The following is an 18,208-nucleotide window of genomic DNA, read 5'->3' on the forward strand; positions in this document are numbered from 1 at the left end:
AAACTTTTCACTATAGATAGATATCCTATCTCTCACTCTCTCAGCTACATAAATAGGGTAAGGTGCAATCAGGGACATTGCTGCTATGTCAGGGAGACTCCCTGACAATCAAGGAGAGTTGGCAAGTATGGTATAGAACTTATGTGGAACACGGACTGGTCTCATCATAGCCCACCTGACCCCCAAAGCCTTAGAATGAGCAGCATTAGGCTAGAACAGTGGTTCTCAAACTCTGTCCTCAGGACCCCACACAGGTCACATTTTCCAGGTCACTCATCAGCTGCACAGGTGTATTCATTACTCACTGACATTTTAAAAGAGCCACAGGTGGAGCCAATTTCAATTTTGATTCTGTGAGGAGAACTGGAAAACATGCACTGCTTGAGGTCCTGAGGGTCGAGTTTGAGAACCTGTGGGCTAGAACAGTGGTTTTCAAACTCTGTCCTCAGGACCCCACACAGGTCATGTTTTCCAGGTCACACAGAAGCACAGGTGTAGTCATTACTCACCGACACGTTTTAAAAGATCCACAGGTGGAGCTAATTATTTCACTTTTGATTCTGTGAGGAGACCTGGAAAATATGCACTGTTTGGGGTCCTGAGAAAAGAGTTTGAGAACCTGTGGGCTACAAACTTTGTTCAAACCTAGTGTACAAATAGGAGACATGGAACAAGTTTTAGAACTGTGTAAATATATTCAGCTTGTAAGTCGGATGTAAAACATCAATCTTGATGCATTAGTGTGACAGTTGGGAGATCCTGCTTCATCGTATAACTCTACTACTGCCATGATTACCAATTATACATATAGCCCCTTCATCTCGTGAGATGGTCAGAGCTACTATGGACATTCTGGTGTAACAGCATAGGGGACTTGGCAGGAAGAGAGCTTCAAGGTATGTTAATGTGGTGCACCAAGCTGACTGTACGAGAGACAATACGCCTCTGTATAACCCCTCAGATCGTACTGCAGCTTCCCTGTGCCTGCACTTTCCCGCTGTTGGTCAGTGTTTTTCACACCTTGGGGTATGTATGAAGCAGTGAAAAGTGCGCCAGTGAAGAAGTTGCCCATGGCAACCAGTCAGCTTCTACCTATCATTTTATAGATATGCACTTGATAAATGCAACCCCAAGGCAGATTGGTTGCCATGGGCAACCTCTCCACTCTTTTCACTGCTTTAACAATCTACCCCCCTTTCCCCAAGCTACTGGAGTGCTGCAGAGTTTTGTACAGTTACTTTTGTGGGGCATATTGAGTGGCATTAATTTAAAGATTTAAATATTACATATACATCATACAGTGGTAGCGACAGGTAATGTCTGAAATGTTGCCCTTCAAAATGAAAAGGTGAACACTAAAAGGCACATTACAAAATGGCGGGTGCATCATCTTACCTTGACAGCTTATCCTCAGCAAGCCTCTCTCGCACACACAGCTCTCTTTCACGCTCTGAAAATTACAAAATAAATTTTGTAGTCATATAGGAACATTTTAGTACAGTGCCTCTCTTTGGAATATCAGCTTTAAAGCAAACCAAAGCTATAGTTCTAGGATGTGACACTATGGGCCAAATGTATTAGGGTGAAAGCTTTTTGTGAGAGTCAAACCTGCACTTACAGAATGTGCAAGTTTGTCCTGCAACCCAACAGTGTGAATGAGTGAGGGCATGTGTAATAAAATTAAAAAAACCGAAGGACACAAACGCCAAAGGTTTTAACATTTAATTTGCAGGTGAACTAAAGAAGGTAGCTGCGGGCCCTTAATGCCATGCATGTAGGTAGTTGTAGTTCTCCAAGGACCAGCATGCGGGGGAGGCTTGCTGGGACCTCCTGTAATTTATTTGTGCACACAATCAACCTGGCACCCAGGAGTGCCACAGATAGCCCAGTGCCATCAGCCCAGGCATGGGGGTGCCCTGGAGAGGGCAGGGGCGGGGGGTGGGTCACCCCTTTATTGCAGGGGTCCCCACCTCCCCAGCCTCACTAACGTGGGGTGCCAATGCTTTGGCCAGGGGATCCCATTAAGCAGGTCCCATTTCTCTGGTATTACACCCCCGCTAAAAGTCCAGTGCTGGTTGTGGATAATAAGGGGACCCCTACTCATTTGTCACCCATATCTCCTCAACTCACTGAGCTTGGTGCTGGTTGATGAAAATTTGGGGGACCCCTATGTCTTTTACCCCACCATTTTCACAACCAGGACTGGCTCAAAAGCCTGATGCTTTTTAGTTTACGGTGGGACCCTACATTGTTTCTTTTATTTTAACATTTTTATAGGAGTTTTTAAACACAGATGAATGCACAGATCTCACTGATCTGTGCATGTCTCTAACTCGCACCTGCTCAGTTTTAAGTAGGTAATATGGGAGCGTTAAAAACTTGCACTCTTACATTGGCCGAGTTGTATGTTTTCCATGGGAAAACATCTGGATGAGAGTTTCGGCAGTGAAAGGTGTAGGGGTGTGAAAAACGTGATTTTGCATGTTCTTGCACCCTAGGGTGAGTTTTAAAAGTGTGCAGGTATAGCTCTATACTCACATTTTCAAAGCTCGGACCTTTATACATTTAGCTACGTATACTTAGGTCTTCAGAAAAGTTTCTGAAGACCTAACTATTGGTAAGTGAGGGTCTTATCATAAGAGTACAGCAATCTTACTGTGTTGTAGTACATTGGGAACTATATAAATGATCACAAAAAAGGCCATTAAGTACTTTAAAAAGCAATTGCGCACATACAGTGTTTGAAAGGGGCAGGGGTGTTTAGTGTTGCAGGAGGGGGGCATACCTAGCTTTGAGTAGCCAATGTGATGAATATATGAACCACTGACATGATTGCAGATTAAAGACAATAAGTAGCTCACATACAATATAGCAAATTTTATGAGTCACATTCAAGCCATGAACGGCAGATAAGAACAGATGCTGCACATGGGCCTTCTCTTGATCTGCCTCTAATGACAGGCCAATGGTCCGTGTATATAAAAAGATAGACATTCAGGTAAGAATAGGCAGTGGGGATCCTTTCTATTTGTGGTTTCTAGCAGGAAATCTGGATCTGCCGGCATGCTTTGGTAGGCCATAAGTAGCAGCTCATATCTATAGTTAAGGCAGTGGTTCCCAAACTGGGTGCCACAAGTTGGTGGTTCCTTGACTAAACCAAATTATTTATGGTCAATGTGATTGGCAGCTACTGACTCTGTGACTATCATAAAACGTAGACAAGCACAGCAAGGTCCTCCACCACATAACCTATGAATGACAGATAAGCACAATGTACTAAATGTAATAATTTTTGCTGAATTCTCAATAAGATACTTTTGTCTTGGTAAAAAACGCTGACACTCTAGGGCAGAGTCATTCAAGAAAGTTTGGGAACCACCGAATTAAGAAATTTCAGAATAATGGTTAGAAGTGGCTCTGGTTGGAGGGAGTGTGCAAGTTATCTGTGGGCTTTTTCTACATATAACATTGGTGAACATGCTTGGGCCCCAAAGGGGTCTAATGACCAGAGTTTCACTAAAGTACCAAGCATCCCTTCTGTCCAAGTTTTTTTTTTGGGGGGAACCCACCAACTCTGCATTACTTTTATTCCAGGTTCCATTGCCCTTGGTAAGGGGCGATGTCTCTAGTGTGCTCTGGGTATACTAGCTCTCTTACAAGTGCCTGGTTTGAGAGTTACTTCAACAAAGTTATAAGACGGTAGTTTGGTTTGGCCCAATAGGAGGAAAGTAGTTAAAAAAAAAAAAAAAAAAGGGGGGGGGGGGGGGAAAGGGGGTACTGATTACTGTGGACATTCCTTTTTATGAACCTTCACCATAATAATTTCTCATGACAGCATTGGAATCCCCTCCCCCCCCATCCTCTAGCACTAGTGTTAGCAGTAAACTTAGGTTCAGTTGTGTTTCCAGTGTGTACCCGGCTTTAGTCAATGGCTATAGTGACAACCCTGAGGGACCATATACTATGGCAAGTGTTTAAATCTCATGGGGGAAAAAAAATAAATAAAGCCGAACAGACAGACATGAGATTAGCTGGAGATGAAGAACTGGTTGTAGATCAGATCAATCCTCTAGGTTGAGCAAGATCATAATGTGGTTGTGAAACTTTTTATTTATCCAAATGCACAACGACTATATAATCTTTTCTCCCATTCTAAAATTCAAGTTAATAAATTGAACTTACGCTCAAGGCGTTCCTCCCTTTCCTTTAACGCCCCTTCCCGTGCCAGCAGTTGCTGTTCCTTTAACCGCATTTCAGCTGGCACAGTGTCTGGCTGGTGAGCCCGTTCCTGTTCTGCGGATCGCCGGGCGCGCTTCTCAGATATTCTGTCCTGCTCTTCTGCAACGCAATCAATTAATAGGGAGTGCTGCATAATATCCTCAATGGATGGTCGCAAATAATCCTATCAGAGAAACATAGGTCATATGAAAGTGCAACAGGTTAGAGACTTCTCTGCATAAACAGCTACCTCAGGCACACACACACACACACGTGGGTATATGAATAGCATGTACACTGCTAGAGAAGTAGCAGAACGGTTACCGCAGCAACGCAGTTCTCCTAAACAAGTTGTATTGTTCTTTTCTATTAATAAAGTCCAACATACTTTCTGAAAATCCACTAAGACCTATATACGTATGGGATTGTGTAACACCTATACAGTAATAAAGGTTACCACTAAATCCAAAGTTATACAGTAAATTTAACCAATTTAAAAGAGGCTCTGTTAGAGAAGCACCTCCCCAACAACATGGCAACCCTCTGCATGGGGGGGAATGCATGGTGCACATAGTAGATAGTAGATTAGCTACAAACCCGCAGGTTATTCCAGTTCAGTAAAAGAGTTTTGACTGTTTGATTCTTTGGCCATTATGGAAGTCGGACACTCACCTTAAGATTTAACATTTTTGTAATTATTAGGTTCAGTTCTTCAGAATAACGATATGGGATTCTCCGAAACTTTCCTATTCTTATCTTTTCTGCCAACTCTTTCTGATTATAAGCTGTGAAAGGTGGCCTTAAATGAAAACAGACCAATCAGGTCACGCAAGTAGTGTCACAGGGAGAAAAAAAAAAAAAAAAAAAAAGTCATACTTCAACTCAATTTCAGTGGCAATAATTAAACCCTGTGCTTAGAGAGATGGATATATATGTATCAATTGGATCCTTTCATCAGTTACACATGAAAGATAGAAAACATACCCTGTTATCAGCACAAGAGTCCCTAAACACCTCAATGGAATGATGGTAGTGCTAGGCACTTTTTAAAAATGGATTGAAGTAATAACAGATTTATTTAGTTCACTTACGAAAGTGCACAAAGCTCATACAGAAGGCAGCCGAGAGACCATATATCCGACTTCTCATTGTAGGACATCCTATTCATCTGCTCCTAGAAAATACAAACAGTGTCAGGGACAAGCAAGCCTCAAATGGGGAGTCTTCATACAAAACATGTAACCAGGTTACTGTAGGCCCTTCAATCAGCATTTCCACTGCTCGGTAGACTGAGGTAATGGTGTTCGGTGCAGCCTGTTCCATTGCCCAAACTGACTTCTGCACAACAGCCTAGTCTGTCTCCCTACGCTATGTCTGGGAGGGCGGAAAGCTAGGCAATGCTTAATAGCCACACCTGTACCTAGCACTTTCTAACTGCTGATAGAATACAGAGTGGACATTTTGGAGAGTATCTAAAAAGCTTCAAAGAGGCGAAGGAGACCTAAAAAACAAACAAAAAAAAAAAAAACAACCCACACAATTTTTAATAAAAGGCTTCAAATATACACAGGTTGGACTGCGCTAATAGTGTAAGATGTATATATCCGTATCACTTGACTGAGCATAATAATCGATCAAGGAGTCCTTCACTAAAAAATATACAATGTTTAACATATCCCACTTTACAACACACAAAAAATATTAATGTGTGTGCTATAAAGTGGGATAGGTTCTATGAAATAACAAGAGATATGGTAAGAACTTACCTTTGTTATCTCTGTTTCTACGAAGTCCATAGGGTCCACAGGGTTGACCTTGGGGTATAGGTTGGGAACCAAATCCGGGCACCACGCAGTTAAAGCTTTTAGCTCCCAGGATGCACTTGGGTCCACTCTCCCTATAACCCCGCCCCCCAGCCAGAGGCACCTCAGATTGTAAGTAGCCAAAGGCCGGAGGAGGAGAGAAAAAGAGAGAGAAAACTGGAACACTCTAGAACCATACTCACAGAAAAGGAGACGGGAAGCCGGTGACCAGTAACACAGCCCATATGAAGCCAGGTGCGTCAGGGCGGGCGCCCTGTGGACCCTATGGACTTCGTAGAAACAGAGATAACAAAGGTAAGTTCTTACCATATCTCTTGTTTTCTACTTCAGGGTCCATAGGGGGTCCACAGGGTTGACCTTGGGGATGTCCCAAAGCAGTTCAACCAAGGGTGGGGACGCTCCTGTGCTGAGAGGAGAATCCGTCGCCAAAAAGGAAGCATCCTGAGAGGCAAAGGAAACCAATGCCTAGAACCTTAAAAAGGTATGGACAGAAGACCACGTGGACACCTAGTAAGGCAAAACAGCCGAGGCGCCACGACGAGCCGCCCACGAGGGTTACACGGCCCGAGAAAAAAACAAGCCTCAACGACAGAAATGCCCACCCATGGGTAGGCCCCTGAGGAAGACATACGAGGCCATCCAGTCAACATTTCATTATAGGCCGGCCATCGTTTCCTGTTAAAACCAGAAACCGCAGACCACCAATAAGGAGTCCGCTTACCATAAGGAACTTGAACGGATCACATAAAGCCAAAGAGGCCGGACCACAGTCCATGAGGCCACAACAGCCGAGAGGACTGGGAACTGAATGGCCATACCATAAGTTCCAGAATAATATGGAACCTAAAAACCACTTTAAGAAGAAACACAGGGCGAGAGCAACTCACACCCTGACATGATGCCCTCCAGAAGAGGGAGCCACATGAGAACGCTCCCCATTCAGACACTCTCCTGGTTGATTTAAACACCCTGAGAGAGAGAGAGAGAGAGAGCTTAAACAATAGACCATGTAATGGCTATCACAACCAGCGGTTCCATGGACTGTCCCCGGAGGGAACAAAGAACCACTACTAACTCCCCAGGAGTCCCTAGGGAGGATAAGTGGAGACATAATCCAGAAAACACTCCAAAGGATGAACTGGATACCAGAGCGGAGCAATTCCATATCTTAACCATACCGACAGTGTAGAGATCCGCACTGTCAGGAAGGCCAGGCCAAGGGTGAAACCCAAGCCAGCTGGAAGGAATGCCAGAATATCTGGAAATCCTGGACACCGGAGGATCGTATCGACAGGTACGATACCATAAGAATTATGTATGCCACAGTCCGTGGCAGATCCCAGCAAAGTCTGGCCTATCTGCTCTAAACATCTCAATGAAGACAGAGCCAGGGAAGCCCGAGGACCACAGTAGGGTCGCAGTTAAAGACAAGCGATCCAGATCCAGGGAAAAACAAGGACCCTGAGACAACAGGTCCAGATAGTGAAGCAGTAGGAACGGAGCATCGAGGAGGAGACTCCGAAAATCTTAGTACCAGTGATGTCTGGGACGACCTGGAGCCCCCAGAAGGAAAGCCCCTCCGTCTCGAATTAAACTTCCGAAGACCTCGAGGAAGAAGGGAGACCGGAGGACACAGGTACACAAAGTGGAAGGACCACTTCACTGACAAAGAGTCACTGAAGGTAGCTTCAGTACTCCTAGAGCTGGACTGTAACACCGGTAATGTGTGATCGAGTCAGAAGGCCATGGGGATCAATCCCCTCAGGGAGGCCCCCTCTGCTCACCAGGAGTTGAAACCTCTCTTGGAGAAGAGACTAGTCCCCGGGATGCACGCCGTGACGGCTGAGGAAGCCCGCTTCCCAATGGAGAGCTCCGGGAATAAACACCGCAGAGTTGGCCAGGAGAAGACCCTTGGACTATGTCAGAATGGGTGACATTCCTAACATTGCCACCCAACTACCAGTGTTGCCTAGATGGAAGCCACTGTTGTGACACTGTCGGACTGAACCTATTCAGGTTAACCGTGACAAATGGGTTAGGCCAGAGTGAAAGTCCAAGACAGCTTAAAGTATCAACAAGGTAAGTGGCAGGGCAGAAGCGACAGACGTCCAACTGCCCCGAAATGAATGCGGACCAGACACTGTCTTTAGCAAAGAACACCCTGGACGAGATGGCCATAGCCACCCGGACAGAGACCAACTCGCCTCCGTAGAAAGTATCATCGTTCGAACAGTGATCCGATGGAAAAAACTCGATCCATCTGGAGGGGAGTCAATTATGGCAAGGCCTGGAATGGAACTGAGCACATTCCACCCTACCAAAAGGTAGACACTCTGGTAGACCGCGCATCACAAAAAGTAATGACATATGTCGACTGCGTAGATATCCGCACCCTCGAAGTTGAAGAGTGGAGATCTTGTCTTACGCCAGAAAAATTCTCAGATTCTGAGAATCCAGCAGTGCTCCCAGATGAAGAAAACCCTGTGAGGGATGCAGGGAGGACTTTTCTGTGACGAGAAGAAGCCCCGGTTATCCTGACCTGGCGGTAAAGTACCTTGGTGATCCTGCTAAAAGTAGGAGACCGTCCAGAGAAAGGAGCATTCGGATACACTGAACAGGTGAACTGTCAGAAAATCCATAAAGCTGGTAAACCCCGGTGGAGTTGAGGACAGCCCCAAAAGGCAGAGCCCGAAACTTACAAGTGTTGCTGTGGCACAGCAAACCTGAACCCATGCTGATGAGAGGGCTCTGTATGTACCCGTAGGTACGTATCCTGAATACTCGGATATACCATAAAATCCCCAGGTTCCAAACATCGGATGATGGAGCATGGACGATTCCACCTGAGTCAAGGCACCGTTGGAATCTGATTCAGGGATTTGAGACAGAGTATAGGCAAAGGAGGACCAGTCGGTCACCGCCCCAAAAAGAAAGTAGAACAACCAGTCCCTCACTGAGATAGTGAGGTTGGCCGAAATAGCTCTGCTTACCACAAAGACTGTATAGCTTTCTGGGATTGTAAGGCCCTGATCAGTTCTGAAGAAGGGCCCGTGTACCAATGCCTGTGAGGAGGCTGCATGAGCAATGAGAGGCCGTTGAGAATCAGTACCTCACTCTGGAAATTCCCCAGATGTAGACCTGTCCCGTCAGGCTGAGGGTATATCCTCAGGTGTAGAAACAGGGTCGTCCGGAAGTCCAGGACTGCTCGGTACTGGATATGGTGGCCCCCGTGGAGGCCGACAGCCTAGGAAAAAACAGGCCTTTAGGCTGACCCTGAGGACAAAAAGACTTAACAGAGTTAGTCCGAATGTAGTGGGAGCAGCTAAAGACGGTATCTCCCCATTAGTGATACTGCCAATGATGCAACGATCTTGTCAAGGTCAGGACCAAACAAGAACTTCCCCCTGGAAGGAGTGTGCACCTCTGCTTTCCCATAACGCAGCCATAGGGTACTGCGGCGGATACAGATGCCGCCGAAACCCTGAAAGTTAGAAGACCGGCATCCCATGAGGTAATCCCACATATGACCACTGCATATTTTGTGAGCGGCAAAAAGATATTTGAACCTCAGACGTGTTGGAGGGGAAAAACGTCACAAAAGCATCACCATGCGATGGCCATGGTAGGACGGGCAACAGGCCCTGAAAACGAGTACATTGATTTCAGGCAAAGTTACCACCTACGGATCCGTAAAATCCGTCCAGGCCGGGATGGGAGGCGTATTAATGCCTGTAACCCGATGATTAACATACAAATCCATCCCAGAAGGGGATTTCCATTACTTGTGAGGACCCTCAGGGAATGGGAAACAGGAGGCCTTTGTGACTCCTCGTATCTGGGGACAGCCAGACTCCCGCTATGAGATCCACCCGCTGGGCAGAAAACGGGAGATGTATGATACAGGTGCAGGATCGACATTCTCTATATCCAGAATGAGCCTGGCTACCAGCCCCAAAGCAGGGATAATAATACTTGAGATCGGCTCCCCCCCATGTGAGAGGGAAAGAGCCGAATATACCATCCAGTTCACGGCAGAGCCACTGGTCAGTAACCACAGGGCGTATATCACGCCAATTAGTATTTCGTATAAAACGACATCCACCAGGGTGGCCGTTGTGGTAATCCCTGCAAGGGGAATGACAGACCGATGTGGTATCGGAGGTAATTCATGTACTGTGAAAAACCCCGGCAGGGAGCGATAGTCTGTGACACAGGGGTAAATTGCAAGAAATTGCGAGATACCCCGAGTTCAAAAGGGCAGTATGGTGAAGTAACTCCCAGCGAGTGACGACAATGGGGCCCGCCCGGCGATCCTCAAAGGAGAGGATCCTGAGAAACAACGCCCTTTAAGGGGGTCGTGCAAGGGGCCCGGCACCAGATGGTGCCGCATACGTAAACCTTTCTGAGTTAAAATCCTCCGCACTAATTCCTGCAGGCTATGACTTGCAGGATAGCAATAATGGGTGCAGTATCGTGTGCAATCTCCTGGTCAGATATATCTGACTATCTTGACGGAAATATTAAGCAGCGCCATACCGGTCCTGACTGACGCTAAGATTAGCTGCAGGAACCCATTATCAGCGTACGCAACTCACAGTTCCATCTAAAATATGGCAACGTGCAGCACGCAACAGTATGTGACAAACCTCACAGATATTAACAAATATATATATGTGAGGTCTCAGAACCACCCCAGGTACACCTGTATTAGGGCAGATAAAGAAAAGGGATAGATATACACTGACAGGTGAGAGAAAAAGCAGACAGTCAGCACTAGCATAAGTCACATACAATGCAGAAAAATATATATACATACATAAGCATGACATATAATATACTGCACAATGTCGCTACATTCAACTGCCCAGATTCAGTGTCTGGGAAGGCTATAGCGCTGTGTACACTCACCCAAAATGGCCAGGTACGCAGGGGGACTGGGCTCACTGACATCCTAAGAGTTCTGCAGCACCACAGAGAGAAAATGGCCGCTGGAGACCTCAGAAGAAGCGTGGCCCGCGGAGGAAGCAGCTCAGCGACGCCAGACTGTATTATTGAAAGGCGCGCTGAGCTGAGGGGAGGAGCCGCTAGACAGGGAAGGCTTCCTCCCCTGGCTAGCAATTAACCCCCCGGGATGCCGGCTCCCGCTGCCGCTATAATCCCTGGTGGGCTGTGGACACGCGGGGTATGCCTCCATGGAGGGGGAGCCCGCCGCCACCGCTAGCGCCTCCGGTCTGTCCCCAGAGACCGGAGGCATAAGGCTGCATGTACACGCGGGTCACCGCAAGCGATGACCACGCGACTTACCTGTCCCCGTCGATCCGGCAGCAGCCCAGGGATTCCTCCAGAGCCCGGCTAGTACAGACTCTGGGGTCCCGCTGCGATCCCCAGATCTGTACTGGCGTCGCAGCGCCGGCGGGGTGTAGGAGCGGCAGCTCAGACGTCCATTGGACAGTCTGATGCTGCCGCTCTGAAGAGTAGTAAAAAAATAATAAAACAAAACTCTTTTAAGCTTAGAGGCTGCTAAGCAGCCCCCCTGCAGTAACGGTGACCCGACTCCGGCCGGGCACCAACTTAAACTGAGGTGCCTCTGGCTGGGGGGCGGGGTTATAGGGAGAGTGGACCCAAGTGCATCCTGGGAGCTAAAAGCTTTAACTGCGTGGTGCCCGGATTTGGTTCCCAACCTATACCCCAAGGTCAACCCTGTGGACCCCCTATGGACCCTGAAGTAGAAATTGTAAATTTTTAGTGAAAGAAGCCTTGATCAATTATTCTCAGTCAAGTGATACTGATAGAACATCTTACACTATTAGTGCAGTCCAACCTGGGTATATTTGGAGTTGTGTGTTTGAATTGGGCCAGCTATTTACTGGCTAATTGGACTAGCTGCATTTATGGTGAACAACAGTGAATTAAAATTTTTTTTAATTAAGGGCAAGGATATTAGTTGTTAGGTACTAACATACTATAGATATAGATTTTCCAATAAGAGAATCACTAAATGCCCTCCCCCGTCATCACCTCTTTTCCAGCTGCTCGTTGAAACGTATCTTACTGAAACAGTCTCAAAAAAATTAAAAACTGCTTTGTGGCCGTATAGCAGCAGTATTTTCCATCATGTGCAGCTATAACCCAGTCAGAGGACAGCATAGCTGTTAGTACCCCTGATCCAGCCATCCTCCCCCACACTCTAGTGCAGGGATGGGGAACCTCAGGCCCGGGGGCTGTATAAGGCCCGCGGAATAATTTGGTCTGGCCCTCTGAGCTTTTTTCTGCTATCCTCATTTGGCTAGCAGGGTGCCTAGACTGACATCCTGCAGCCAGAAACTATGCAGCAGTGCTGCCTGGATCATCCTTAGGAAGCTTCAGACTGTCACTCTGGTGCCCTTAGAGCTCCCCGGAAGATCCTCAGGATGCTCTGGGCATTGCTGTAATCACTGGCGATTGTGACCCCGCACTTGTGTGACGTCACATGGAGGGGGCATGGCCTGCACCGGGCCCGCAAATGTTCTATATCTCAAAATGGCCCCGGCAGAAAAAATGGTTCCCCACCCTTGCTCTAGTGCATGGTTAGCACAATAAAAAGTAACCTGGAATAAGGCATATTGGCAATGCTACTCTGCTGTATTCAGCTGCATGGTGAAAGCAACACCAGTATAATTTGGAGAAGGGATCAGTGATCTATCTATATAGAAATACATACAGCATTCATAATAAATATTGGAACTGACAATGATCACTATTTACTGTCATTTCTTGCACCAAATGAGGTTTTACAGCAATGTCAAATGCAGTAGGATAGCTTAGACAATTATGCCAATCCTAAATTAGGTTAATGGAGTCATCAGTACAGAGCCTGAATAGGGACAGAAATAAAAAGGTACCCAAATATGAAAATACTGAAAGTTTAACATACATAAAAAGAAGCTGGAAGAGAGCCCAAAACTAGCTTAATTTTCAGTGTGAGCTACTTAGGGGCGATGCAGATGCTGCAAACTAGCAATGTATGGGCTATTGTAGTTCAATACACATCTCTTTGGGGCTGCAAATTAGAGAAAAATAAAAAAAGTGAAATCTGTGCGATACAGGTGTTTCAGCACCATGCCAGCAGTACCTTGTGCCCCTTAATTCACCCCTAGTAGAGATGACTCCATATGGAGAATACATGAAAACCTGGCCTGATCCGTACAAGTGATAAAGCACTTTGGAAAGGATTGTGCTGGATTTCCACTAGTTTTCCCAATACAGTGGAAAAGCATAGTATTCTATGTAGTTCAGTTGTTACAGATCTTTAAGTCATTAAAAAAAGGGACAGCCATGCTACAGACAAGCTGATAACAGAAAATGGCACTTACAGGAGACATATAATAGGGCGTGCCAACAAACGTTTTAGCAAAACTGGTGTCATGGTGCAATATTCTGGCCAACCCGAAGTCACCAAGTTTCACATTCTTTTTAGCATCTAGAAATATGTTGGCCGGTTTGAGGTCTCTGTGGAGAACAGTATGACCCCCATCACTTCGCTTGTGACAGTCTTTAAGGGCTAAGGCAAGCTGGGCAAACACATGCAGGATGAAGTCTTCTTCTAAGTACTGCCTGAAAGGTACAGGAGAGAAGAAAAAGCCAACGAGTTAGTGTAGACATTACGGTCTTAGGACAAGTAATTATATATTCGCATATAATGTACAGTATATTTTATCAAGCCCATTATCCTTCATTCTCAGTTTTCCCCATTATACCATACATGAGATAAATAGGAACATACCTCTCCTTAGTGCATTTGGCAATAAGACTAGCCAGGTCCCCTCCCTCGCAGTACTCCATCACTATGTAGAGAGTAGTATTTGTTCGATCAATGATACGGTCGTAATAGCGGACAATGTTTGGGTGTTTCAGTTCCCGCAGCAGGTTCACTTCAGAGACCAACATCTGCTTCTCAGCCTCACTCATGGTTCCATAGTCCAATTCCTTCCATACCAACACCTAGCAGGCAGGGGGGGGGGGGGGGGGGGGGGGAAGAAATACACATTATAAAAGTACATTTCACAGTGAGAATGTGAATAGGTTTTCCACGTCTGTTTATGTAGATGAGGGAAAAGGCTGCAGCAGCAAATACCATTACCAATATATAGTTATTGATTAAAGTCACTGATTAATGCCAGCCACCCAGGTACACCCAGGCCACTCATCCCCAGCGTGTGGCCGAAGCACCAGAGGGGTCCCATAGGTACGATCAGAAAGGACCGATAGTAGCCGTACAGCACCACTATTACTGACATGGCTAACAATGAGTCACATGACTTCGATTGCATCATCATCAACAGGTACGGCAGCGATATTGTTGTGCTACATTCAGAAATATAAGGCCAGTTGCCTGATATCACTGCAGATAATACAGCATGTAGCCAGCACTAGGGAATGCACTTATGTAAAACACATTAAAAAAAAAAAAAAAATCACATCAAAATACAGCTGTTTACTATGCTGCAACACATCACCCTACTTTTTGGGGGGCATGAAATGTCTAACTTTGGGGTAATGTATCAAACGAGAGGCAACAGAACCTTGCATCCAGATACCATGTGTTAGGGGTTGGAGACCCTTGAGGAGCACGGCGAGGGTCACAAGGAAGATTGTTACCTCTCATGAGCAGGGACCTCTTCCCTTACTTATACCAACCCCTCTCCACTGCCTACAAAAGCACTAAACTTTTGGGTTCTGCCGCCCTGCCACTTATCTTATGGGTATTAGGACAGCTGATTCAGCAATCTTTATAAACCTTGTCCTGCAATATTCTGTACTAGAAGTCACTTTTTTTTTTTTTTGCTCATAGTTTCTGTACTTTATAGCAGAAAACAAGAGACAGAACAGTACTCCTAGGGGGAGGTAGTTAAAATCCCAGCTGTCCGGACGCCAGCGCTCAGAATGCCGGAATACTGACACCAGTCAGAATCCCGGCACCAGCATCCTGACCGCTGGCATCCCATACCCAACCCCTCCTAGGATGAGACACAGTTCCCAAACAAATATAAAGATGACCTTTTATCAGTTAGAATTAAAATAGGTTGTAAACACCACTTGCATTGATAATATGAACATAGTATAGTACAAATACAACCAAATATATATTCCAAAATGAGAGCAGCAACATATAAAGATAATAATAATCATCATCTCCTCAATAGCAGGGCCCACAGCTTTAAGAGGAGACCTTGCCTCCGGGCGACAGCAGTGAACCTCCACCACTGTATGGCATCATCCGATTTGGAGGCTTCCTTTATGCAAGCGGACTACAAACATACATAAAAAAGGTGACTGCAACCATCATGGATAAGTACAGCACTGCAACATGGCTCCTGCAATGCCTACTGGGGTGCAAGGTGAACAGGGCAATGTTGTGCCTACAATGTGCCACCATTTCTTCACTGTCCCGACAGAATATCGCAGGCTTCCTTTTAAATTGAATTAGCCCCATACTGTCCATTGTCACCATACACACTAGAAAACAAAGGTTGCTTTCCCAAACCTGGGGCTATTTGCATTATTCATTGGGGGAATGCCATTTTCCAACTGCGCACAGTACCACTGATTACAGGGAGGAATCTTCGTTCCTCCTCCTCCTGTGCACCTCTATGAGGCTAAATAAGCAAAGGACCCAAGTTCAGAAGTTGGGGTACATTAACACACACTATATATTTTACTTAAGTTAGGTTATATACACATATGTTCTGAACTTTTGCCATTAAGTCTTTGCACAATGTGCCACCAGCCACTGCCAGCACAAACACTGCAGGCCTGTCAGCCAATGTGTGCGGTCATGCTGGGACATATAGTGCTACAGCAGCTGGAAAGCCTGCCCCAGGTACTAATGGTTCCTCGACGCGTTCAGCAATAGCCCCCGTGCACACTGCCCCCTAGTGTCCTCAGTAAGTACAGCTAGTGGGACAGGCAACGCTCCAGGGACTTGTGCCAGTACCTGCCCCGCGTATCGCCGCTCACCTTCCCGTCCGCTCTCCTGCGAATTTTCTGGCACTTCCCATAGGAGCCGGAGCCTATCGTGTACATCACATCGTAATCCTCCACCCGCGACGGCATCCTCCGGCTAGCCACGTCCGGTCTCCAGCTCCACAGCTGTTCTCCGTCCACCGCGGCAGCAGCAACAGCAGAACCCGTCCTGACCAGAGACGGTTTAAACGTACAGCTTTCCTGGCTACCTGTGCGCCGATTGGTCGGAAGCCACACGATGGTTTCGTGCTAATTGGTTGAGGAGAACTGGCTTCTCGCTCGGTGATTGGCTCAGCACAGAATGCAGCGGCCATGCTGCTTCCCCGGCTGTTGTTGATCGCGTCGGTGGGGGGAGGGGAGCAGAGGAGCTGTTGCCAGGTGACTGACGCGGCGCGAAGTAGGCGCGCGCATTTTCGGACAGGCGCAGTGTGCGAGCCGGCAGCCCTACTGTATAATGACGTCAGCTGTGGGATCATGTGATGCTCCACAATAACGGGGCGCCTGGTATCTATGGCCACTATAACTCATTTCCAGCCAAACTGGGCTAGAGTGGTAACCCATGGCTGTATTTGGGAAGGCTGTCTTGTTTATTCCTTGGCACCATAGCTGGATTAACTATTAGGCATGCGGATGTCAGTCAATAGATCAACAATAATACGGTAGGGTAGGCACCAGGAGGGAGGGTTAGGGTGAGGATTAGGGTCAGGAAAAAACGTGTCGACCATTCCAGAGTCAACCTTTTGATCACGTTGACCCTTGTACCTGTCGATCTTCATCTATGTGGACATTTTCAGGGCCGACGAGAGCCGCGCCGGAACCAGGTGACGGATGTGACCTAATCGCGGGAGGCGTGGCCATGCCCCCTTAGAAGAAAAAAAAATTCAGCTGGGGAGGGGGCGCTGTGTGCCTCTCAGCTCGGCGCACAGCCAATGGGGGGGGGCGCGATCAGCGTGATTGCTCCCCACATAGGCATAGGAGACTGCTCCGGCTGCTACTTTAGCAGCCACGAGCAGTCTCCCAGTGCAGCCCACACACAACAGCATGTGCTGGGCTGCTGTGACTTAAGAGGGAGGGGGAGTGGTGCCGGACCCGGGACCCTGCAACAAGCCCAGGGCCTGGGTAATTTGTACCCGCTCCCTCCCGTCTCGGCATCCCTGGACATTTTGTGTGTCGACATTTTGTATCTGTTGACCTATTGCCTGTCTACGACTTGGTGTCTATCTTTTGGCTGTCTATCTAGTGTAGATCTTTTAAGCCACACCCTAGGCAAACTAGGCTATGTTGTGCAGTGGACGGGGTTGTATTGAGGGGTGTGTTAGCGGGGCCACCGCTAAGGCCATATGGGACTGAGCAAAATATTGTGAGCCTCCCGCATTTTCCGGGAGAGTAGGCAAGTATGATACAGCTACAAGGCTGAGCTTCCATGCTAAATGTTCATCGTCTGTTGCTCCGTCTGTCAGTCCCTCCATTGGTTACTTGTATTCTACTAAATTCTTATAAACTAATTTTACTTACACAAAGGTTATTAACAAAACTACACCAAAACGCCTTCACTTACCTCAAATATCTTCCAACCTCACCACTCCGCTCTGCACCAGATCTGTGTCTCTCATCCACACGCATCACCTGCTCCTATTCACGGTTACAGGGCGTTTATCTGGCAGCACCACTCCGCTCTGCACCAGATCTGTGTCTCTCATCCACACGCATCACCTGCTCCTATTCACGGTTACAGGGTGCTTATCTGGCGGCACCCATTTTGTGGAATGCTCTCCCTCGCGCAATAAGACTTTCCTCCAGTCTCCAAACCTTGAAGCGTCCCAGGAAAATTCCCCTCTTTAGACAAGCTTATCAGATTCCAGAACCACCTTCATAAGCTATCCTCTATATACAGTCCATACATAACTTTACATACTTTCTCTTTAATCACTTTCACATTCTCATGACCCCTAGGCCAACATTCCTGTGTGATTGGATCATACAACACACCAATCTGGCTGGACCAATATGCAATAGGTAGCACCTATCCTTGTGTAACAATGCCTATCTCTTTATAAAATGCAAGCTTGCGAGCAGGGCCCTTTTAACTCTATGACTGTTATTACCCAGTCTTGTTCTATTACTGATTGAAACAATAATAAACGTTGCGCTCCAACAAATGAATG

General features: G+C 46.8%; 1 protein-coding gene across 1 annotated transcript in view; it reads right to left on the reverse strand.

Annotated features, from left to right (window-relative positions):
- NEK2 (NIMA related kinase 2) overlaps nt 1–16,336 on the reverse strand; it is a 23,179-nt gene extending 6,843 nt beyond the window's left edge. The window contains exons 1-7 of the mRNA XM_088477310.1: nt 16,038–16,336; nt 13,804–14,021; nt 13,394–13,634; nt 5,310–5,392; nt 4,891–5,017; nt 4,183–4,402; nt 1,396–1,450 (exon numbers count right to left, since the gene is read on the reverse strand). Coding sequence (XP_088333436.1) covers nt 1,396–1,450; nt 4,183–4,402; nt 4,891–5,017; nt 5,310–5,392; nt 13,394–13,634; nt 13,804–14,021; nt 16,038–16,133 — 1,040 coding nt within the window. The 5' untranslated portion in view covers nt 16,134–16,336. The remainder of the gene's footprint in view (nt 1–1,395; nt 1,451–4,182; nt 4,403–4,890; nt 5,018–5,309; nt 5,393–13,393; nt 13,635–13,803; nt 14,022–16,037) is intronic.
- Between the last annotated feature and the right edge of the window lie 1,872 nt (nt 16,337–18,208).

Source organism: Taudactylus pleione, unplaced genomic scaffold (assembly GCF_031769625.1).
Source record: "Taudactylus pleione unplaced genomic scaffold, aTauple2 ptg000201l, whole genome shotgun sequence".
Classification (NCBI taxonomy): Eukaryota; Metazoa; Chordata; class Amphibia; order Anura; family Myobatrachidae; genus Taudactylus; species Taudactylus pleione.